This window comes from Salvia hispanica, chromosome 4, assembly GCF_029641045.1.
Source record: "Salvia hispanica isolate PSC_SH4W2 chromosome 4, Shi_PSC_v1, whole genome shotgun sequence".
Taxonomy (NCBI): domain Eukaryota; kingdom Viridiplantae; phylum Streptophyta; class Magnoliopsida; order Lamiales; family Lamiaceae; genus Salvia; species Salvia hispanica.
This window is the reverse complement of record NC_142695.1, coordinates 7,161,768-7,187,760: the sequence shown is the minus strand read 5'-3', so window position 1 is coordinate 7,187,760 and position 25,993 is coordinate 7,161,768. Positions and strand designations below refer to the sequence as shown.

Sequence of the window (25,993 nt, the reverse complement as noted above, 5' to 3'; positions counted from 1 at the left end):
TTTTTTGTACCAAATTCATCCCTTCAAATTAGGTTTCTAGTTCTACCGAAATAAATAAATAAGTATTAACCTTTCAAAATATGAAAGTAAGATTATATGGTTGAGAAAAAGAATTATTAAGTGACGATTTTATTAAAGCTATTATACTTTCTACAACTTTATTTTTAAGATGCAAAATAAATTTATTTTTATAGTAGTAATAAATTTGGTTGCCCCGGTGAAAACAACAAAAAGAGTGTCTAAGTTCAGTTTGGCAAATAGCCAATTTGGTACATAGCTAATAAATGCCACTATAAACTAAGTGGAGAACTAGCCACGTTGGTATACTTAATAAGTTGGCCGAAAGTTGTTGAAGGTTAAATGTCATTTCTACATCGATAAATCAGCAATATTATCTAGCCATGGCTACATGCGAACGGTTAACTAACTATTAGGATGTTAATTTACTATTATAATTTATAGGGAAGGTATGATTATGAATATGTAGATGTATGGTCATATTAGAATTTTAGACCGCTGACTACACTTTAGGAGTTTCTAAAAGAAGTTCGTGCTTTTCAGAGACATATTAAAAATAATAGAATTTATATTTCTCAGGACGAATGAAATATAATAAATAACTAAATCATCATTTTTCAATTAATTAATACAAAATGAATTTTTAGGGGGCAACACTAAATACCACTAAATATTTTTAATTATTCCTGAACTCCTTTGTTAAATGATTTTGATTCAAAAGATGATACTTAGGCTATCATATATATTTCTATTTGTCCGATTATACACACGAAATTGAATTATTCCCATTTCACAAACAATTTTATTAAATGATTTTGATTTAAAACATAATAGCTTATGGATCCCAATATTACGAATTTGTTCATTTTATTTCATAAATTAACTTTAAAATGTAATTATACTACAAAAATGATTAATTTTACTGATAGAATTTTTTTTTAGTAATTCCTATTTTTACGTCGTTAACGGTGCTATGGGCAGAAATTTTTGTCTATAATTTACGCATCGGTAAATTTTTTAGCGAGTTTCATAGGTAATTACCGAGGGATTGTCCACCTTCGGTAATTTATCTTTTTTTCTTGTAGTGTTAATTTTATTTAAAATGAACAAATTAATTCTAGGATGAATAGTGGCAAAAATACCACTTACTACCTCCGTCCACCAAAATTTTTCTCATTTTTCCATTTCCGTTCATTCCCCCAAATTTGTCCCATTTCACTTTTACTATTTTTGGTAGTGGACCCCGTATTCCACTAACTCATTCCTAGTCATATTTTATTATAAAACTAATATATAAAGTAGGACCCACAATCCACTAACTTTTTCAACTCACTTTCCATTACAATTCTTAAAACCCGTGTCGGGTCAAAGTGGGACAAATTTTGGTGGACGGGGGTAGTATATGATTATATTTTAGTCCAAGGATCTACCAAAATATTTTTATAAGTCCAGAGGCTACTGATATGCAAACCTCAAAGTTCACGGACTAACTATGTAGTTCACTATAAAAAAAAGAGTGAATTACAAAAACAGTCCCTGGACCATGTGTTTATCTCGCCCTTAGTCCCCAGACTATTAAAATATCCTCAGAAAACCTTGGAATAAGCGTTTATCTCGAAAATTGTCATTTTTCACTGTTTCGTGACGAAAATACCCTTTGAGAGGGGGGGGGGGGGTTGGGTAATTTGGTTTTTTTACGTTTTAAATCTGATATTATTTCACTGATGTACTAAATCTGATATTATTTCAAAATTATCATTCTTCTTCCCTTTTGTCATCATTCACTTTGTTTCTTTATTTCAATATTAGATTTAATTTTATAAAATTAAATTTTAAATTTTGATTTTTAAATATCAATAAATTTTTTTAATTAAAACTATTAATTCATGGACACTATAAATATTGATTAAAACTATTAATTTCTGTTATTTAATATAATATTCAACTGAATTGAAGAAGTACAGATTAATCATGATGGAAAAATAAGAGCTATTCTATTTAGCCTTCGTTCGACTGTTATAATTGCTTGGATTAAATATTATGAAGTTGATTAAAAATTTGATACTACTAAAAATTTGATATAGGAGAATTTTTGTTAAAATTTTCTAGTTAATTTGATTATTTTTAAATTAATAAACGAAAATTATATTAGTCTTACATTAGATGCATATTTGTTTCAGAATAAATCGTGTTATATGATCTATTTATGATTAAAATTATTAAATATTGATTAAAACTAAGGCGTCGTCGTACCTTATTGATTAAATATTAGACACTATCAAATATTGCTTAAAACTATAAATTTTTTATTTAATAGTAATTTTAATAATTAAAAATATATTGTTATTTAAAAATCAAAATTTAAAATTTAATTTATAAAATCTAAAATTTAATTTTATAAAATTAAATCTAATTTTGAAATAAAGAAACAAAGTGAAGGATGGCAAAAGGGAAGAAGAATGATAATTTTGAAATAATATCAGATTTAGTATATCACTGAAATAATATCAGATTTAAAATGTTAAGAGTGTAAAAAGACTAAATTGCCCAAACCCCCCAAAAGGGTATTTTCGACCAATTACTTCCTTGAATTATGGTCTCTAGAGTTACTAAGCTATCACAGATGTAAAATTATATCTTCTCCCGAAACGTACAATTCGTAGATTGCTACCTAGAACCGAAGCGTCCTTCCTAGAACTAAGACAACAACTCCTAAAAGCTCCTAAGACAAATTTGCTTTATTCAAAGGCTCAAATCTCCCGATTGTATTGGGAAAGACGTCAATTTCTCCTCTTTAAATTAAACTACTCATCTCCCGAGTATTATAGTAAAATCAATCAAATAATATATAAGCACAAGTGACTCAACTTAGTTTAACACAAGTAGTACCCGCAAGTGTACGGAGACAGTGTAGAAATTTGTATCAACTTAACTACCACGAACAAATGTTGACTACTATCTAAAGAATCATGAAAGGTTTGGTTGTTTTCTAACACTACGAAAAGCATATAATGAACAAATAAACAAATAAAAGCAAGTAAACATGGAGTAAAAAGATAATATGGAGAAAATTGTAGAACTCAAGGATCCGATGCACAATTCCAAGCTCTTATCCAATCAAATTGTCTTACCTTTTGGCGTCTCTAGAATTACTAAGTCGACCACAATTATAGATTAAACCCCCTCCCGAGGTGAGAAACCTGCAGATTAGGTGCTAGGATTGAAGTCCTCTTCTAATCCTAAAACCCCTAACTCTTAAAAGCTCGATTAGGTCAAAGACCTCACTCAAAACCTCAACTCTCCCGAGTTTTATTGCATTAAGGTGTGAATTATTCTTATTTCCAGATTAATTATTTCATCTCCCGATTAATCTACTTAATCCTACACAATCAAGTGGTGATCAAGCAATTGAAAGGAATAAACCCAAGAATAATCAAATAACTACAAGAGCAAGGTAAGAACAAAATTAATTGGATAAAAACTATGAAATTAGTGCATCATCACCAAGAATTCTACAATAAAGTGTTTAGCTACTCATGTTCATGGAGAAAACTAAGTTTAACTCAAAGGATCCGAACAAAAACATGAAAGATAGATACTAAGAACTCATATGGAACGAATCTATGGAATGAAGTCTTCAATCTTCCGATTTGGAGTCTTCAATCTTCAATTCTCTCTCTAGAAGTGTTCTTGGAGGTCTGTGTAGGTGTTGGAGGCGGTAAGGTAGAATTTATCTCGCAGAATGCAACCCTAGGCGTTTTTCTCCTGATATTTTTCCGTCAAAAATGGCGTTTTCAGAAGTCAAACCCGTCAGACTGATATACCCGGCCGGGTGGGATTTTTTTGCTGGAAATTCTACCCGGCCGGGTGTCGTTTTTCGACCCCTTTCTGACCTTCATATGCTGATTCCGTCCTACCCGGCCGGGTGGAATTTATCAGCATGAAATGCACCCGGCCTCCACCCGGCCGGGTGAAGCTTTTGGAGGCTCCGCTGCCTCCTTTGCACATACGGCCGGATTTTCGCCTCTTTTTCGTCTATTTATCCTAGAACACTCAACAAACACATGAAACTCCAAAAGATAGGATAATTGGCTGGAAATAGACACTTCAAGCATCAAAACTCAACATTAGGCACCTCAACAGACCAATTAAGCCGACTAAAACATGAGTTTATCAACAAGAGAAATCAAAATAACTACAAGAGCTAACAAGAAAAAACAATTGAATAAATAACTTATAATCGGGATCGGGTATTCAAACTAGGAGATCGTTGGGTATCGGGTATACCCGATTACCTGACCAATTACCCGATTCAAACTCTAATTAGGTCTAAATTTTACCCTATATTTATACAACACAAACTTAAACCACCATATATCTACTCTCGGTGTGGGAGAACCAAGCATGAGAAAGAGCCACAACAATTTTCTTAACTCTCCTTTCTTATTTCTATGGCTATACTCGTCTCTAATTACTTTCAACTTTTAAAAATAAAATGAGTTTTAAGTATATGATGAACCCACGAGCATGAGTTTTTATTCTCCTACATCAACATTGGTTAATGTTTGATATGCATATTTAGTTGCTCGGCTGCTCCACACCATGTCTGAACATATATTCATAGTGTTTATATCACCATAAAAAAGTTGCAAGATGATAAAAGTATATGCGAAATTATTTCTTTCAGTTAATGAGTTAATATTTTACATTAACTTGAGCAGTAAAGGGATGAATAGGGTTATACCAGTTGCATAAGAATATTTCATACCATTTGTATTAGTATTAGGAGAAGCTTTTAAGCGAGAACAATTCCCACATCGATGATAGATAAAAGAAGGCGGACCAAAATCTATAACTAACACAGTAATTTCTCATTACTTAGCGGGACACGCGGCGGGTGTGGGTACCCTCATATGTGGGTCTGCATACCCGCATTGCGGGTCGTGTATCGGGTGCCATAAAACGTGAATTTTTGGGATCGGGTACTCGCAAAATCGGGTGCGGATACCTGCTGGCACCCGTTTCGACACCCCTAGACTGACGCTAGCTAGTGTTGGTGTAGTAAGGATTAATAATTAAATTATAAAAACTGGTTAAATTTTGATTAGATTTATGAAGTTTAATATTGAAATATCAAATAACAAAATTTTATTTTTTTTTCTAGTTGTCTCTTTTTATATAAAATGTAGTATTACGATAATAGGAATGGGATCAAATGAAAACTCTAAATATTGTACAAGTTCAAAATTATGATCTGGACCTTTGAAAAATGTCAACAGATCACAAAAAAAAACAGAAAAATGTTAACAGAATTTCAACGGTAGTCAATAATTGATGTTGTGTTGATACTGTGTTGACATTAAAATCTTGGAATTTTACAGTGTGTTGATATTGTATTGAAACAGTGTTGAAGCTGTGTTGAAGAGTTTTGAGTTTGTATAATATATAAGTTTGCATTTTATTACTAACCCTGTGATAATATTTAAAATTATTCTCTCCGTCACACTTTAGGAGTTCCATTTGAGTTCGACATGAGTTTTAAAAATGTAAAGAAAAATTGATGACAAAAATAGTGGAATGTGGATCATACTTTTACATATTAGTTTTAGAATAAAATATGTGGAAAAAAGTTAGTTAAATGTGGGGTCTATTACCATTTATGAAACATTTGTCTCGAGACTCCTAAAGTGAGACAGAGGAAGTAAATTTTTTCATTAATACTATAACAAAAGAAAAAAGAAATGAAATAAAAATTACTTATTTTTATGAGATATGTCATTTTGAATATTAGTAATTTAAAGACGAAATTTTGTACTATATTATTGAGACAATTGAGAAAAATTAAAATTTCTTAATTTTGTATTACAATTTTAAAATTCATAGGATATATTAAAATTTGACCAAACTTCATGATTTAAATAACTATTAATCCTAACAGTGATAGAATTTACTTTCAAATATGCGGTCAGCCAAACGTCCCTCTTCACCACCGATCCTCCTCCTCCTCCTCGGTCACCAGTGTCGCCTCTCCCACTATAGCAGCCACTGCAACCACATTACAATACCAACGTAGACATCTCCGAACCGCCTCGTGACCAAAATTGACCTTTTAAACGAGTTCAATAACCAAAATGTACATGTTTTAATTTTTTGGAAATATAACAAACTATTAAATCCACAGTGTCTCTTACCCATACGTATAAAATAATAAAATATCGAAGAGCCAAACACGTACGTATACAGATCAAAATTTTGTTATTTAGCACAGTTAAACCACATTTTTCATGTATTAATCTAAAGAATCTATGAAACTTTAGATCATACTAAAAATCAGTGCTTTTGATTTTAATATCTAAATTCTTATAGTAGCATTTTCATGAATATAATTTGTCCCGAAGTTGATATTTTTGTTAGGTACAATCAGAATGAAATGATAGGCAATCCTTTTACAGATCATACATTTATTGAGGAGAATTGAAATAATGAAACAATATGACATCAATTCAGTTTCTACTTTCTACTACAATTTTATGGACAAGCAAATAACACGAGCAACTGAGATTAGTTTCTCTACACTAGAACGTGGACATTCCATGTCCAATTAAATTCCTCATGCATTGCTTAGCAACTAAGATTTTCTAATCACTTCATTTATTACTACTACTATTATTATCACTATTATTATTTTTTAGTGTATTAAATGGAAAAATAAATATAATAAAATGTATTGATGAGGAGACAAAAGAATATTAATTGATGTAATAATGAATAAATGAAAATTATAATTAAACGTATTCATGATGATTTGTACAGTACCTGTTAAAAATTCGAGTTTGACATTTTTATTGGGAAGTCAAAAGATGAGTGGAAGAAGATAGTAGTACTACAGTACATAATTGCAAAAAATTATGGAGTAGTTAATGGAAATGTTTAATTATAAAAACACACCGTAATTGTTAGAAATATAATACGGTTCATATACATGTCTATACTATCATCAATTTTGTGGATCCTTTACGTAGAATCTTCATAAACAAATGTACTAATTTTCTATATCAATATTTTCGACATAGAAATAGAATGCTTTATAGATATTTAGATATTCTTGTTTATGGTCCCAATATAGAAGCATTTGTGAAAAATGGTCCCATGAGACATTAGTAAAAAATGGTCCCATGAGAAGTCATTTATAAAAATGACAAGGACTTTTAAAAATAAAAAAATATGTAGTACTAGTATTAATATTTTAAAAATGGTCCCATGAGAAGTCATTTAAAGAAATATTATGAATTTTCATATGATTTCTTGATTCGAAATAATTAAGGTGTATTTAATAAAAATATATTTTTTTCGAATCTATACTATATATTCAGTTTTAAATTTTAATATTTTACTAATTATTACTGAAAGATTAGCATGTAATATATTTACATTATCCGTCCACTATTTATTAAGTCCGTTTAACTCGGCTCTGGTTTAAAGAAACATAGTAGAAAAGTAGGTTGAAAAGTTAATGGAATATGAAATCTACTAATTTTAAAATAATATGTGACTGAAATGTGTTTGTTGAATGTGAATCCATTACCAACAATAATAAAAAATAAATGTGTCAATTAGTTGTGAACGGAAAAAGAAAATTAGCGTCAATTAGTCGTGAACGATGGAAGTAATATTTATAAATCAATTTTTGTTAATATCTAAAAAAGTTCAAGTATATATGTATAATTTATCTATATTTATTAGTTAAATTGACTCCAAATTTTTGGGCTGTAATATAAGTACTAGTGTACTACTCCTACTTATAAATTCTTTTAAGACATAACAATGGGCAAAAAAATTTTGTGATTTTGAAGAATAGCGTATTTACAAATTTGCCCGCAGCGCAGTATATCCGTCCACACGAGGAGTATAACTACAAATATATAATATTCTTGTAAAAGGTTCAAATCTCATCCCTAAGGGCCTCCCATATAGAAAATTAAATGATGGAACGATAAGTAAGGATGTGCTTATATTATAACCATATGAAACATGATTTTCTGTTTTTAGCTTGAATCAGCTCTGGAAGTTAATTTTATTTAAAACTAGATAAATATTTTTATAAGATAGCAATTTTAAATAGTACTCCTAGTTTCTTATCACAAGCCCTCAATGTTCACCCTTCACATCAATATCATTTAATAGAAAGTGCAAACTAATTTTCAAGAATCATTAGATGTTTCAGCCGACACGCGATAGCACCATCATGAGTAATGTCTAATGGACATTGTGACCCACACTTGAAAAATGAAGAGTTAGGTAGCATACTGAATTATAATTTGCTCAAAATATTACTCCGTATTTGAGGCGTTAGATCTACGATGTGGATGGTGGAGACTAAAAGGCATTTCACATCTGCAAATAGAATTTGGAGGAAATAATATACGGATCTATGCATACATAGGGTTAGGTAGGGATGTCAGTGTAGCTCGAAACTTGTGGGTTGGTGCGAATAGCCCGCTAAATTTATAGGGTTAGAGTTAGAAATTTCTAGTCCGATAAAATTAAAACCCGATTAGCCTGCATCCGATTAACCCGCAATCTGTTAGGGCCAGACCCGAAAACCCTATGGGCTGGCCCGAAAACTCGATAAAATTTATATTATTATTTTTTTACTCCTAATTCAACACTTCATTGATTAATTTTATAATATAGATAGCTAAAAAAATAACTTTCAATTTTATACTAAATATATACATTATATATTAAATTTTTATTAATATAATATTAATAAATTAATTAAAAACTTCATATTCACTAAAAAATATTTAAATTTCTAAACCACATTAAAATTTCACAAAATATCTCAAATATTAATATTTGATCATGTTTATGATTGAGTTTAAGCATATATCTCAAATTTATCGTGATTATATATTTTACATTTTATGAATATAACTAAACTTCTTCATTATTTATTGGATTGATCGCATATTAATCTTATCGGTAGCAACCCGATTAACCCGATGGGTTAGCACGGAACCCGAACTTTTAGGGCTAGGGCTGAACTTTTATACCCCAAAATCACAACCCGATTAGCTCATATCAGATTGACCCGCAACCCGAATAGGGTTGACCCAAAATCCGATGGGCCGACCCGTTTGACATACTACATAGGGTATTATTAAACACACAATTTTGTCCTATCTTAAATCTTGTAAAAATAGAATGCGCACGTGGAATATGTATAAAGTATACTAGTCCAAATAAATTTGTAAGCTAATCCAGCTGAATTAGTATATTGATCTACCCCCTCTCCTGAAATGTTATCCAATATCATTTTGATCCGTCCGCAAAATATTATCCACTTTAAATTTTTTCTATTTTTGGTAAATAGTCATCATTTTCCACTAACTCATTATACTCACATTCTATTATAAAATTACTCCCTCCGTCCCATTTAAGATGACACGTTTTTCTTTTTAGTTTGTCTCAACTAAGATGACATATTTCCTTTTTTGGAAACTTTCTCTCTCCAATTAATACACTGAACCACTTTTTCTCACCCCTATTAAAATATTCACCTTTCTTTCTCTCTCTATTTTAATACTTCCACCCACCTTTTCTCTCTCCAATTAAACACATTAACCAATTACTCATAAAACCCCGTGCCGGCTAAGGAATGTGTCATCTTAGCCGGGACGGAGGGAGTAATATATAAATGTGGGACCTGCAATCCACTAACTTTTTCCACTCACTTTTCTTCACATTTTTTAAAATTTGTGTCGAGTCAAACCTGAACAATATTTTGCTGACGGAGGAAGTATAATAAATCTCATATGGATCTGTATTTTGTATTTATATAATTATACATTCATAAATTCCGTAAAATTGGCATGTGAAGGATGATTCGGGACAACCACGCAATTTAATCAGCACAATCGTACAATATAATCAACACAAGTACACAACCATACAATTCAGTCCGTACAGCCGTACAATACAACCAACATGGTCATACAACAACATATACTAGAAACTCAATCAACATATATTACCCCTTCGATGAGATGAAGACTTGCAATAGGAGTTTACCTTTGTACTTCTAGTTTTGATTAAATTTCAGTTATTTTGTAAGTCAAATCTATCCCCTTGAGGGATTAAATATACGTTTTTGGCTGTTTTTAATTTTGGATTTAAGTTATTTTTATTTGTGTCAAATTCTATCGAAGGGATTGAATTTATTTGCAGTTGTTTTTATATAAGATTAGAAGTTGGATTATAATATAGTTCTATCCTTTAAGTCATTAGAGACTATCTTTTAGTTTCCAATTAGTAATACTCCTCTCGTTCCATAAAAATATAAATATTTGGGACAACACGGGTTTTAATACACAACTACTGAAGTAAGAGAGAGATAGAAAGAAAAAATTCAGAGAATATCATAGTTCATGTATTTAAATTACAAAAGAGGAAAGTTTAGGGAAACAATTAGAAAATGTCGAAAGTTCATTTATTTGCAGGCTAATAAAATGTTACTATATCGCTTTTTAACCTTTCGCCTCGTAGACAACTATATGTCAAGTGTACTCCACATCAACTTTAATTTGACCGAAATTATTTGTCGGAGAAAAAAAATAGAAAAGTTGATGTATTCATATTAAAAAATAAAAATTCGAAAAAAAGCTCGAAAATGTTGAAAGATCATATATTTATCGGCAAATAACTTTATAATAATGATAAGAAAATTTTAATCCGGGTTTTTATTCAAATGCTATATAAAAGTGTGCATACAATTAAGACAAGGCAAAACATATGAAGGTCATTGTACTAAGAGTATATATTATTTTATTATGTTAGTTCATAAATTTTTGTATGTCCTTTTACTAATGTATTTTGTTTCATTATATTCTTTGTTAATGCATTTTATTTTAAGAGATTTTTTTGTTTGATTTTTATTTAATAGACTTTATAATTTAATTAAATTTACTTGTGTTAATTAACTCTACTTTTTATCTCTTATTTATTTGGGAATTAATTCAATTGCAATATCGTTTCAATAATCATTGAAAAAATAAAAAACTTTATAAGTTGATAATGATCATATCAATAAATTTAAAATTTTCCAATAATTCTTTAGTAATTATTGTTATTGAATTAAATAGGAGAAAAAAAAAAACTAATGAACGTAAGAAAAAATAATTAAATTCTGAAGTATGTTAAAAAAAACCAATCAAATGAAAAATAAATGCATATAAACTTTTTATATCAAAATACATTAGTATAAAGACCTAATTAAACAAAAAAAATTATAAAATGATCCAATAAAAAAAAATGCATTTGTAAATTGACTAAATGAAACAAAATTTGATAAAAGACCTAATGAAAATGTACTAGTAAAGGACCTTTCAATGTGTTTTGTAAAATAAAATGCACGTTTCACAACCATGCATAATGCTGAATACAAATAAGAATAAAGTAATTACTCAAACATTGGTTAAACAAAAAATACATCATGCGAAATAGAATAGTGATTAGTTTATACAAACACATATTTTGCGCTTAATTAATGATGAACAAAAATACTGCGTAAGGTTATATATATTGATATACTAGTGTTGAATCAGCAGGATACGATAATCTTCCCATAAATTGATTTTTGAAGAAAACAAATTAAAAACAGACTCATGAAGATTCCTATTTTTCGAAGGGATCATGCGTTTGATTACGACGACGTAGAAAGAAATTTGTGACCAATGATAGCAAAACAATGGTGTACAATGAATTTGGAACATGCCTAAAAATATCAGCCTGTATAAAATAAAGGGTGAAAGAGAATTTCACGACATCTGAAAATATCTCTTAACTAATTAAAATATTGGCGGAGGACATCATCTTTTTTACACGATATAAAAATAGAATACGAAACCACATGAAATCAACAGATTTGGATTAAGTCCGGATTGTCAGTTTTTGACACAACACGATTATTCAACATGAATTTATAGTATAAAATTAATGGACTTAAGGCTAATCCTTATTGGATTCGTGTCTTTATTAGTTTAACCTGTTAAGAATTCGATAATTTCAGTTTGGGTTCGGGTTGAATACTGATAACCTATTAAAAATTAATATCTACTTTAATTTTATTCTTTAAATGGTGTAATATCATATTTAATCACGTAAATCAAGTCTAAGTCGTTATAATGTTGCAATTGTGTCATAGATCAATTCATTTAATATCATGTCGTTCACGAGTTCGTGTAATGTGTGACTCATGTTCAGGTTTGAAGGTAGCAAATTGGATTCGTTTTCAAATTGAAACTTTCTTTAATAGCAGATTCGGTAATCCTGATTGAATTAAATCGCTATCAAATTGACTTGATAACGACCCAACTCAGATGAGTTTGCCAACCTATTGAAAACATAGCAAGAAATTACATATCATGTGGTGATGGTAGGTGATGAATATTGTTTGTCAAATCGCAAATACAATTTATAAAATCAAAAAGATTCGGTGAATCAACAAACAAGTTAATTCAAATTAAAAAAAAATACATAAATTGCTTCTACCTTCCGAATAAATATTTAGATATAATTTGATCAGCTATTTACAAGGGAATTACGGACATTAACTAATCATTTTTACTGTAAAATAAATTTTGGCCACAATCCTAACGACGTACAAAATTATAAACATACAAACTTTTAACATTAAATGGTAGTATGAATAAAGAAATATATGAAAATTTCCATATGATTTTGTTGTCGCGTAATTCCACTAACAAGATTTTCGAGTCGTCGCCGTGTCGTGTAACAGTTAAAAATGAGTAGTTACGAGAAAACTCGAACTCCATTTTTTGAACATTTTTTAGCATCGATGTAACATTTACATAGTGTTATATTTATGGTCACTTCTTTTATACTACACTATATGGAGTCCTAAAATAGAAACAATTTATAACTTGTATATTTATTTATTACATGTTTTGATATAACGTGCACGATCCATGAAGCAAGACCACATATATTGGGGCACTGTAACTATCGAGGAAAGAAAAGGAAATATTTTCCACATATATTGGGCATTATTATAGTATATGAAATGGGTTGGTAGATCACAAGGCCATCATATTCCACTTTTGAATCAACGGTCATGGTTCATGGTTCATGATTCATGATACAGTTAGTATACGTTCATTAATTAGATTGTACCAAGCAAAATAAATGGTTTATGCTATGCACATTTTGAACAGTCTAGCCTGATGTGTGATGTGTATCCACTTGCGTTTGTCGGTGATTTAATTCCCTTAACTTCAATTTTAAATTTATCAGTTTCTTTTATAGGAAAGTAGCAGACGTGGTTATGCTAACTATTATATTTATAGTGTATTAATAAATAAAATTTTTATTTATCATAAATTACACCAGTTTTTAAGTGTCTTAACTTATTGGAGGAGTTTCAAAGTCTAATATCTAGATGGTTGAGTAATTGATTCACAAAGTATCTCATTGGACGATATTTCAAGTTGCAATCTCATATGTTCAACGATGGAATTATCTCATTATACGATAATTCAAGTTGCAATCACAATGGGGGCCGATCTCCCATCCCCAACGCCTCCGCCCTTGCGCCGGTGCAACGCCCCAGTCGATGCGGATATCGGCCCTCATCGGTCTTGCGATGGGCCTCCATTGCGGGGTCTCGAGTCGATCGAGGCGCAAATATTTTTTTTTTTATTTAATTAATCTCTTCTACACATCTCGGGCCGATTGAGGCGCCGAGTCCGAATGATTTGTGTTTCCGTTATTCTCTATGTATTTACCTATCTTTATCTTGGTTTTTTTTAATGTAGGATGTTTTATTTTGTTTTTAATAAAATATATTTTTTTATTACTTACGTTGTCTTTAATTTACACCAATAATTAAAAGTGAAATATATAAAAATAGTGCTAATGTGGAAATAAGATGGGCTCTGAGATAGGCTCTGGGATAGATTGTCACTGTATGGAAATAAGCTCTGAGATGAGCTGTTGACGTGGCAGGAGAAAATAGAGATAGGCTCTGAGATGAACTGGACATCTCAGACAATAGATTGAAAAAACTTAAATCCCAGCATGGGTATGTGTTGTAAAAAAAGAACCTTGATTATACAATAAGTTCAGGGACAATTAGTGATATTTGTTTTCAGAGACTACGCTCCATGCAAACACAATAATTCGTTTATATTTGGTTCACGTTAGCATTTGTTCCTTCTATATGTTTCATAGATTCGTTTTGATTCTGAGATGTAATATTGGTATCATATGAGTATCAAAATTTGTACATATGACAAACATCAAGTTATCCCTTTTTCTCTAGCTTCATAAGATTGATTAGAATAAATGTAGGGTCGATTGGAGGAAACCTTGAACAAGTTCATCAAATTTAAGCAAGGAATTGCTATCTTATGGCCATCTTCATTACTTTATTAGGAAATGGTGTTTGGGCTGGATCTGTGGGCTCGGGCTTGCTAATGGGCTTGAGTGCAGGAGAACTAATACTATTATAGTTATCTTATCAACATGTAACAAATCCATCTTAAAAATAAATCTGCCCATCATAAAGGCCCAATAGATCGTTCCTAATTGAATATATCCTCAACCTTTATTATTACATCATGAAAACATAAATACATCTTTATGAGTTATAGCATTACAATTTACAAAACCGAAGTCACAGTGAATGAATCGGCATGCTTCGCAGCACAACCGTCTCCACCGTGAGGCCCGGGCCGAACCCGAAAAGCACACCCCAATCGTGCCCCTCCCCAGTGGTGGTCAGCCCGTCCTTAGCGGAGGACTTCCTCATCTCATCCAAAATAATCAGCACAGTCGAGCTAGACACATTCCCATACTCGCTCAGCACGTGCCGCGACGCCCGCAGCTTCTCGGGCTTGAGGCCCAACTCCGCCTCGATCTGATCCAGTATCGCAGGCCCACCGGGATGCGCAATCCAGAATAAAGAGTTCCAATCCGAAAGCCCCAGCGGCCCAAACGCCCTCTTCAGGCTCTCCTCCACATGGGCCGAGATAAGGCCCGGTACATCTCTCAGGAGATGGATCATCAGCCCGGATTCACGCAGCCGCCCCTCGATCCCGCCTTCGCTGCCGGGGACGATCGCCTGCGCCGCCGAGAAGATCTCGAAGAGCGGCTGCTCCGCCCCGGCCACCGGGTCGGAGCCGACGATGACGGCGGCGGCGGCGTCCCCGAACAGCGCCTGGCCGACGAGGTTGTCTAAGTGGGCCTCGGTGGGCCCGCGGAAGGAGATGGCGGTGATCTCGGAGCAGACGGCGAGGACCCTGGCGCCGGCGTTGTTCTCGGCGAGGTCCTTGGCGATGCGGAGGGCGGTGGCGCCGCCGTGGCAGCCCTGCTGGTAGAGCATGAGGCGGTTGACCGAGGGGCGGAGGCCGAGGAGGGTGGTGAGGTGGTAGTCGGCGCCGGGCATGTGGGCCCCGCTGGTGGTGCAGAAGATGAGGTGTGTGATGCTGGATTTGGGCTGCCCCCATTCCTTGATGGCCTTCTCGGCCGCCTCTTTGCCCAGCCTTGGGACCTCAGCCACCACCATGTCCTGCCGCGCGTCAAGAGACGGCGCGGCGTAGGCGGCGATGTTCGGGTTTTGGTTCAGGAGATCTTCCGTCAAGTGCATGTACCGTTTCTTGATCTTCGAATTCTCGCCTGCACACAAAATCAATACCCGTCAAAAGTTGACCCGGCACGAGTTTTAAGAAACTGTAATAGAAAATGAGATGTAATAGAAAATGAGTTGAAAAGGTTAGTGGAATGTGGGGTCCACTGGCAAAAGTATTAAAAAGTATGCGTGACAAGTATTGACAGACGGACTAAAAACTAAAACTAGTGACAAGTAACGACGGACGGTAATTCTCAATAGGTAGCCAATAATTGTGCATGCATGAAATAGGAAGTCTTACAAATGCTCTTAAACTTTTGCTTGAGATCGGTCTTATGTTCGCTGTTTGTGACACGGAAGAAGTAGTCGGGAAACGTGCTCTGATCGACGCAGTTCAAGGGCATGGCGGTGCCAATAGCCAACACGGTGGCCGGACCATTGGCTCGTTGAGCACGACGGATCTCCTCCACATTCACCATTTGAATATTTGGAAAAGTGGTTCTTGCGACCGAGAGAGAAAGAGATAGTGAGTGATAATTAGATATTGATGTACAAAGAATCGAATAACAATACAAACAGAAATGATTTTATTAAACTCAAAAATACTGTACGAAATGCTAAATACACAAAATAGCACCATAATACTTGAAGAACACACCTTAGAGTAATTAATTTTGTCTGATCAGTTGTACACTAGTTAGGCCAAACACAGTGTGTCTATATATTGATACATATAATATCGGTGGTGAGTGATCACACGCTTTGGTCTCGATGAAAAGACATGATGCCTATTTATAGGCAGTGATCACATAAACCACTGACGTGTTTTGGCTCTAAATAGCTATTCCAGATCACTCTAGCTTCTACTAGATCTTGTTTATGTCGACCATGTTACTCTCCATCACATGTCGACTCACAACAAGTTGAACGGGAGGGTCGCTTGCAATTAAAGAGCCGACTTCCTCTTCGTTTGTCCAAAAAATGATCACGGGCTATTTTCAAATTTAATTAAAATTCAATTTTAAATTTGAAAAAAAAAATAAAAATAAATAAATAAATAATAATAATAATAATAATAATAATAATAATAATAATAATAATAATAATAATAATAACAACTTTTTGGACACCCGCTAATTATCCCACTTCTTCGTGTGCTTAGGGCAGCTGAGCATCGTGCTTAAGCGATAGGCACGCGGTCATGTGGTTTGAGCAACCAAAAGCATGCGTTGATGTGTTTGCCCTAATTAGAATTTAGAGCAACTTAATTCAGAGTTTTAAACCTTACACTACAAAATAAACGAACATTTACCTAGCAACGAAATAATAGGAAAAACCACATAGTGCTAGGAAAGATGACATTTCCCGATCACGTTTTCGAGCACATGTGATGCTCGCCATTTGTTTCGTCGAAATTATTACCGAACACTTTTTCGAACACAACACTAGTTTTTCCGAGCACCAGAAAAGTGCTCGGAAAAGTGATCAACTCCTTTATGCGAAGTCCGAGCAACAGAGCTCGGAATTTCCAAGCACCAATTTGTGCTCGTATTTCACTTTCCTGCTCTTCCTGCATGTGCTCGGAATAATGCAAACACCAATAAATTTTTTGAAGATTCCTAGCACAATATGGATAGAAGGTCAATATTATCTTATATGGCGATAGAATCCCCACAGCAATAGATTTTTCAAGATTCCTAGCACAATTTGTTGTTGTACCTTGAGTAATTAAATCACAACCCTTAATTTAATTCATGCCAAAAGAATCTTGTATCGCCATAGAAGATAATATTGACATTTCATCCAATCTGAGATAGTTGAGTCAATTCTTTTTTAAACCCTAACAATCTTAAGTGAGTGAGCTTCAGAATTAGTCCCTAAAGAAATGTGGTTTATCTCTTAAATAGGAAAAATCAAGTTTTAAAGATCTGGACGAAGAAAAAACATACTACTCCAAAGTACTTCTGATGACTATTTTGCCCCAGAGGCCTTGAAGGTGTATGATTCTATTTAAAATTCATTAAATCATTTTATTTATTCTATAATATTTTTTATTTAACTCACTAAACTTCTTAAATCTCATCTTCAACAATTTGCATCATATCCAACATGTTTTCCAATAAATATTGTTATACAACAACTCTACTTCAACTATACGCCAAATTCATCTAAAAAAACTTCATTTATTTACTACTATGTGCCATAAAAATAGATATTTTTGGGATTATTTAAGTTTTAGTGCATAATTTATACTCTCTCCGCCCACAATAAGAATCAAACTTTGTCATTTTAGTTCATACCACAATAAGAGTTATATTTCATTTTTACCATAAATGGTAAGTAGGTCTCACATGCCAGTAACTCACTTCACTCAAATTTTATTATAAAACCATGATAAAAAAGTGGGTCGCATATTTCACTAACTTTTCCAACTCACATTTTTCTAAAATTCTTAAAACTCGTGCCCACAATAACAGTGACTCCTATTGTGGGACAGGGGGAGTATAATATGAGAGAGATAGTATATAAAAAAAATGATTGAAGTATTGTTAATGGGATCGAGCTCGTTAGAGAGAAAAATTTTACCAAAATTAGTAATGAAAGTAATGTTTATTTTTATGGAATGAACGAAGTATATTTTTTTTAATTATATTTACACAATATATCTAAAGTCTACAATAATTCTACAACACTTTTACCGATCGAAAATTTATAATCATAGCCTCATAGGTAGTACTCCGTGCGGTCTTAGTTTTCAATATTTTTTAATTACTATTTAATAAGATTTTATCGTCTATGGTGAAATTTTATTTAACTAAAAGTCAATTAAATCCATTAATACATTAACTAAATGAGACCTTGAAAAAATTTATAAAATTAGTTTAATGGGCTAATTGACCAAACTATATTAGGTCAATTAAACACATTAATGTAAGAAAACTATTAAATTGGGCCAATTAAACTCACTAAAGAAACAAAACTGTTGAATTAGGCCAATTAAATACATTAATGTAACAAAGTCGCTCTGCCTGTAGGGTTATTAATTTTATTAAATTTTTATTTATTATTTTCTCAATTCGTCATTCTCATTTTTTTTTCAGTCTATCCACCAATAAAAGTTTTAATTTCACTTTTATTATAATAAAGTGAATATTATATTTCACTCACATTTTATTATAAAATTAATACATATAAAAGTAAGTATGACTCACTCAAATATTTTATTATTAAATAAGAGATATTTAATCATGAGAGGAAAAAATAAGATCAATCAAATTATTTAGATTCAAAGTCATAAATTTGATCAAAATATATTTAACTGTTAAAGTTTTAAAAGAATTATTAATTTATAGACTAAAACATATACTTTTAATGAAATTATTAACTTTAGACTAAAACATATTGTGAGACCAAAAGTTAACAAACTTAATAACTTTAGACTAAAACATATACTTTTAACGAAATTATTAACTACTCTAAACTAAAACATATAGTACTATTTAAGACCAAAAGGTAACACATTTAATATATCGGTATATGACTAAATCTAAAATTTTTTGAAGGCAAATATGAAATATCAATTTTGAATTTTGAACTTCAGTCTTAATTTCAATAATTTTCAACTGTCATAAAACGACGCTCATTCATGGACCAGCCACGCACACACTACAACAAGCCCCGTGGGGGTAAAGAGTGCGCGTGGCACGCTGGCTCGCTAGACAACTACCCCCACAAGCAACTCCCCGAGCCAGCCCACTCGCAACTAGTCTCGGCAAGACGAGTCCGAGGCGTTATCCCTAAATTTCATTTTGTTCCATAAGAAAACGATTACTCAAACTGGCGTCACACCTAACTTAGATAATGGAGTAGACAATAGTACAAAGGAAATAACTAAATAAGTTTATCAATACGATTAACCATCTGTAAAATCATCACAATTTAACCATAACCTGTAAAATCATTTAAGGATAAAAATGTGGTGAAGGACCAGAGCCCTCGATGTCCAGTTCTACATTATTACCATCCCAACAGTTGTTTCTTTTTAGCATATATTATCATCACAATGCCGAAACTTCAACTGCTCATTTAGCATCCTTGGACAGAAAATTCTGAGATTCGACTTTTCGAGTATTGCAAAGCTCGTCACATGAGTCCCCTCGTTCGAAAACAGCAGCAGCTCCCATCCCTGTGCCTGTAATTAAGATTCACACAGCAATATCTTGAGCAAACTATACACACACACACACACACACAAAGACAGAGACAGACCTATGCACATTGACACCACACCATAGCGGCAATCTTTGCCTCGGCGCTTCATCTCATGCAACAAGGTAGCTACACATCGAGCTCCTGCACTCAACAAGCATGCAACGATAGATATAAGATACAAATCCCTGTGCTTAGGAGTATAAGTTGTTCAAATTCAATACTTTTACCATCATGCTAGTTACCGGTAACAAACTGTAAGCTACATAAACTACATCGTAACAAATAATTAAACACCTGTTGCGCCCAGGGGATGTCCAATAGCCATCGCGCCTCCGTTCACATTAATCTTCTCAGGGTCAAGTCCGAGCTTGTTACGGCAGTATAAAAATTGAGAAGCGAACGCCTGAAGAATGATTACAGGAATCAAAAACCGCGCAACAATATAAACATTTAACCCTTTTGCTTTTCAATAACTTCACCTCATTTATCTCGAATAGGTCTATGTCCTCAAGTTCAAGACCAGCAGATTTGACAGCAGCAGGAATTGCGACTGCAGGGCCAACACCCATGATAGCAGGGTCTACACCAACAGCAACAAAGGTCCTACACACGCATACAACAAGAATTAGAGAAGATTAGTCGCTCAGACAGCCTCAAGGCACTTTTTACTAGTGCATTCAAACCCCATCCATCTCATAGCTCAGCACAAAACAACAGTACATTAAGAGTTTTTCATTTCCAAGCAAAATGAAGAATCTACTTAAAATAGAATATGCATGCACTGTTTTAAAGAGATGGGATCAACAGACTAATACAATAAGAATGTATGAGCACGGAAGACGTGGTTTGGTATATTTTGCAGGTTCATGCTTCTCTAGATATAAATTACTCAGGAACTTGCTAAAACTGGCAGAACAGAATCGTGTATTTGAGGATAGAACAATGAATCAAAACACAGGTTCCAGCTAACAATTAATTTCCAAGATTCATTGCACAAACCTAAATACTCCAAGGATGGGAAGCCCCTTCTGCATGGCAACACTTCTCTTCATGAGAAGTACGGCTCCAGCACCATCACTCACTTGGCTCGAGTTCCCTGAAGCATCAAGATCAAAATTAGCCCAGTAGAAATATCTGCTTTACAGCACTCAGCAGCAATAACATTTACCGGCTGTTGTTGTGCCATCTTTCTTGAAAACTGGCTTCAGCTTGCCCAAGTCTGCCACAGAGGAGTTTGGTCGTATACCATCATCAACAGATATTGTGACTTCTTTCTCATCTCCAGATTTTGGGTCCACAATCTTTTTTATTTACAAAAAAAGATTATGCAAATTCAAGTTCAGAACCCCCAGCATGATACAACGACAAAAGGAGAAAGAAAGAAGTGGTAAACTAGAATGAAGCTTATTACCTTAGTTTTTACAGGAACGATCTCATCTTTGAACTTTCCTGAGGCGGTGGCAGCAGCTGCCTTTCTATGCGAGTCTACCTAAGGAACGCATCCCAGCAAATCAATAATGTGCAGAGTGCGTACACTATGAAAGGTCGAGTGTATGCACATATTCAACTTACTGCAGCCTGATCTTGCTCCTTCCTTGTCACGCCAAAACGGTGTGCAACATTTTCTGAAGTTATACCCATTGGAAGAAGACAATCTTGCGCTTGGACCATTGTTTTCACCTGGAATGTGTGCAGTGTTAGCCATTGCCTGTTCAAATCTCTCTTAATGGAAAGAACTAATGCACTATATGAGTAAGTTCACCCGTGGATTGACTGATCCTTCCCAAGCCATGGGATTAACAGTCATTGATTCTATTCCAGCACCAATCCCTGATTGAAAATAAGCAGAATTTAGCAGATTGACAAGAGCATAATTATGATGTTTTTAGGGAAACAATATATATATACTACATACCTATATCGTAAAACCCAGCTCTGATAGCTGCAGCGACATCAGCAACAGCTTGAAGGCCAGAAGAACACTGCCTATTCACAGTTCTAACCGGAACAGTTTCTGCATGTGAAGTGGAATTTTCATTCAGATAGACCCACTAGGATATAGGTGAAAACCAGAGATATAAACTAACGCCAATTACAACTTTATACCAGGGAAACCGGCATAAAACGCTGCCATCCTGCATTCACTGGCTCTTTGGGAGCCCGGTGCCAGTACCGAGCCTACAACAATATCCCCGACTTCGCTTGGATTTACATTAGTTTTTTCTATGACTGCCTGTGACATTCAGCAGTTGCAAAAATAAAATATTGAAAATTCTCAACTATATTTGCGGAGTATAATAGAAAGATAAGTACCCTCAGAACAGGGGCAAGTAAATCATCAGCATACGTATCTTTGAAGCCACCCCTCTTTGCCTTGCATAGAGCAGTCCGGTGGGCACTACAGAAACAAGTAGAACGCCCTCAGGAAACAGCATATCAGTTAAACAAATATTTAACCACGTCACCCTAATATTATAAGGGTAACTATGAAATATGTGTGAGGTTGGATCACTTACGCCACTATAACCACATCATCACCAAAGATAGAAGACCTCTGATATGCTGCACTGTCCCCGGCCGAACATATAGATGCCTGGTTAATAAAGCAAAAACCTACATTAGTGTAAAGCAAACAAAAGAAAGAGAGAAGAGCAAAATAGAAATACAGACAGCTAGCAAGATCATATGTGCCCATTGCTGCATCATATTTGCATTGATCAGAACGAGAAAATGGTACACACACATAAAAGTAAAAACATTAAATGCATAAGCAGAAGTTACACTATCAGTACTTCAGGTTTGAGAAAACAAAATTTCATATAAGTTTCTACAAAGTGAGTAAATCTAAGCATAGAAAATAAAACGTCACTCATTAATAATATCCAAAAGGCTTCAGCTTTCAGTAGTGACAAGGTCTTGCATAATTGATTTTGCAACAATCATTCTCTCTCACTACACCCTTCTCCAACTTAAAATAAGCTTCATTCAACTATAATAAGCAGCTTCATATCCTGGATCACCCCAAACATATCTCTTGATTCCTTTTATACTCAAACATTTCTTGTTTACATTTCATATAGAGTCTTACAAAATCAATCCTTGTGAATAACAGTCACAATTATTAAGAGATGGAGTTGATAATTTCAGAATTAAGTCCAACCATATCTGATTTGTAATTGTCTTTTGATCACTATCCGAGCTGATTAAGATTTAAGAATAGAATGAGCAGAAACCAAAACCAACTTGTATTTATTCCAATTTGCAGATGAATCATGAGCTAAATACCTCAATCATAACAATTTCACCTAAAGTCATTTGACCCCAAATATTCAAAGGATTGCATTACAAATATAATTAGAAGTATGAATTTCACCTAAAAATTTAATTTTGAGTATATGATTAATCAAATATCCGATACAAGTCCAATCAATAAAAAGGGTTGACAATTTAGAGGGGAAACTCACGGAAATAGAATCGACATCTTCGAGAGAGGAATTAGTGAGGGATGGTCGTAGATGCTGGAGCAAAATCCTCTGCCTCTCAGTTGCTTTCTCCATCGATATATAAATGATCAGAGCAGAAAATGGGTAAATGAAGAGTACACAATTTTGTTTGCTTGATGGTATTTATATAAGAATGGAGGTTTATAGGGAAGTGTGAAAAAGATAACGATTTAGATCACATACGCATTTGCCGTGTAATTACATCAATATTTGGATAAGCTTTGTATGTATATCTATTATTTTGAATAGCCGTGGTTTTGGTCGGTGATTGATTATCAAACTGTAATTAAGTATATGAATGGCAAAATTAGTTGAACTTTGTAATCCTATTCAATCGATTTGAGCTAATTTAATTATCAAATTGTAGACGGCTTTAAGAGAAACGATAAATTTTGACATGGAATTATATAGTGTATTAAGATAATTGGAACTATTTATTCAAATAAATACCATGATGCTCAGCCAAATCTCTACATAGCTATAAACAATAAGTATTTCGTAATACGAGATTGGAAAATTGAGATTTTGACACAATTTTCTTTAGGAATAGCTATGAATATCAATAAAAACAGTGATCTTTTCATTTATTTTGACGTTGAATAATGAAATTTCTAGTTGCGTGTACAAATTCGTAGCGTACAGATTAATAAGACATTTATTTTGGAAATAAGACATATCTAGCTAGTATGCTGTAAACAGTGGTGGATCTACGTGGGGGTTTGGGGACCCAATGAACCCCCAACAATTTCAAATATTAATATACTATATTTTATATTGGTAAATGTCCTCGCCTTTGCAGCTAATTTTGGCTTTTAACCTTTTTCAATTGTATTTTTACTATATTTTTCTGATGTTTTTAAATATTTCTTACATCAATTATACAAAAAAAAATTCATATGTTAGTACTTCGTTAATGAATCTATTCAAAATTAATCATTTCAAAAAAAAATTAGATAGTATTTTTTTATTTTTCTACAACTATTATTCAAAAAAAAATTCATGTTATATAGAAAGTACTACTCCCCCCGTCTCGGCTAAGATGACACATTTATTTGCCGACACGGGATTTTAGGAGTTATTGGTTAAAGTGTTTAATTGGAAAGAGAAAATGTGTGTAAGTATTAAAATAAAGAGAGAAAGAAAGATGAATATTTTAATATGAGTGAGAAAAAATGGTTGGGTGTATTAATTAGAGAGATAAAGTTTCTAAAAAAGGAAATGTATCAGATTAGTTGGGACAAACTAAAAGGAAAAACGTGTCATCTTAAGTGAGACGGAGGGAGTACTTCATTACTTAACTAATTTCAAAAAAAATTCATAATTAATACCCTCTCCGTCCCAAGGTAGATATCACACTTGGGAGATGGCACTGGATTTTAGGAGATGTTGTTTTGTGTGTTAACTGGTGAGAGGAAATATAATTTTATAATTGATGTGAGAGGAACTTTTTCCGAAAAAATGTGACATCTTTTGTGGGACAAACTAAAAGGGAAAGTGTAACATCTACCTTAGGACGGATGGAGTATTAAGTACTATATACTATACTCTCATATTGAGAACTGATATGCTGAGCGCTCAAAATGGGCGCCCAGCGTGAGCGACCAAACAATTTCGCTCAATTTTCTTTTTTCACTCTCATTCTGAATTAACTGTACACGCAACTAGAAACATTTGAAACGACACGATTTTTAATGCACAATTGGTAAAGCAAGTGAGAAGAATTGGTAAAATAAGACAGGGAAAAAAATGAGTAAAGTGAGAGGAAGAGAAAAAATAGTGTGAGTAGTGTTAGTGAATTGTGGAGTCCATATCCTAAAATAGAAAAATTCTAAAGTTTCTATTTTTAAGGAACGCCAAAATGAAAATAGTTATTATTTTTAAAAAACGGAAAGAGTTGTATAATACTCGGAAAATACGGGGCTTATATATTCTCATTTTCTTGCAAAGATCTGTGAGACTGCGAGGCATATATATTCCCATTTTACTGCAAGTTGCAAATTATAAACATTTGAAGTGGTAAAATTTTTAGTGTACAAAGTAAAAGGATATATAAAAAATATGTGAAATATTGTTAATAGATAATAAGTCACACCTTCTATATTTAGAGAGAGATATCAAAAAGCAAAATGATTTAACTATTCATGGATAATGAATCTCACTTGATTAGAGATTCTGACGATAATTTTAAAATTAGAAAAAGATTTAAGTGATGATCTAAAAGATAAATAGTTAATGTTTTTAAGAGCATTTCAAGTGCACGGATGTCTCATTCGAACATCCACTAGGATTTCCCAAAAACACCTCCTGTCACGTCACTAGGATTTTCTCTGCACAATCCGCCCTTTCCATGCGGACTTCCCGCAATAAAAAAAATTCACAAATTCACAAATAAAGCAACTTACGTTTACGGAAATAAAATTTCGACACGAATACGAACGGGAAAAATTAACAACTTCATTAAAAAAAAACATACATGATTCGAAAAAAAAAATTACATAGTAAACAAAAAAAAAATATTAACCACATCAACGTCCACCCCTCCGCGTCCAAACCTCTTCGATGATATCGTGCTGAAGTCGAACATGGGCATTTGTTTGCCGCATGTCGGTAA

General features: G+C 33.3%; 2 protein-coding genes across 3 annotated transcripts; both read right to left on the bottom strand.

Annotated features, from left to right (window-relative positions):
* Positions 1-14,600: 14,600 nt before the first annotated feature.
* On the bottom strand, positions 14,601-16,578 carry LOC125194260 (chalcone synthase-like). 2 transcript variants are annotated; one of them, XM_089056208.1, is made up of 3 exons: positions 16,326-16,578; positions 15,969-16,168; positions 14,601-15,714 (listed from the first exon to the last, which is right to left on the bottom strand). In XM_089056208.1, exons 2-3 carry the CDS (start codon positions 16,144-16,146, stop codon positions 14,714-14,716), a joined length of 1,179 nt encoding a protein of 392 aa, XP_088912334.1. In that variant the 5' UTR covers positions 16,147-16,168; positions 16,326-16,578; the 3' UTR covers positions 14,601-14,713. The 2 variants fall into 2 exon arrangements, with proteins under 2 accessions (XP_088912334.1, XP_047948345.2); XM_048092388.2 differs by lacking the exon at positions 16,326-16,578 and having other exon boundaries at positions 15,969-16,244.
* A 2,977-nt stretch (positions 16,579-19,555) lies between these two features.
* On the bottom strand, positions 19,556-23,544 carry LOC125195696 (3-ketoacyl-CoA thiolase 2, peroxisomal). Its single transcript, XM_048093862.2, has 14 exons — positions 23,344-23,544; positions 22,396-22,472; positions 22,193-22,277; positions 21,986-22,112; positions 21,795-21,893; positions 21,642-21,709; positions 21,452-21,559; positions 21,291-21,368; positions 21,048-21,180; positions 20,879-20,975; positions 20,359-20,482; positions 20,174-20,282; positions 19,937-20,020; positions 19,556-19,859 (listed from the first exon to the last, which is right to left on the bottom strand). Exons 1-14 carry the CDS (start codon positions 23,434-23,436, stop codon positions 19,750-19,752), a joined length of 1,392 nt encoding a protein of 463 aa, XP_047949819.1. The 5' UTR covers positions 23,437-23,544; the 3' UTR covers positions 19,556-19,749.
* Between the last annotated feature and the right edge of the window lie 2,449 nt (positions 23,545-25,993).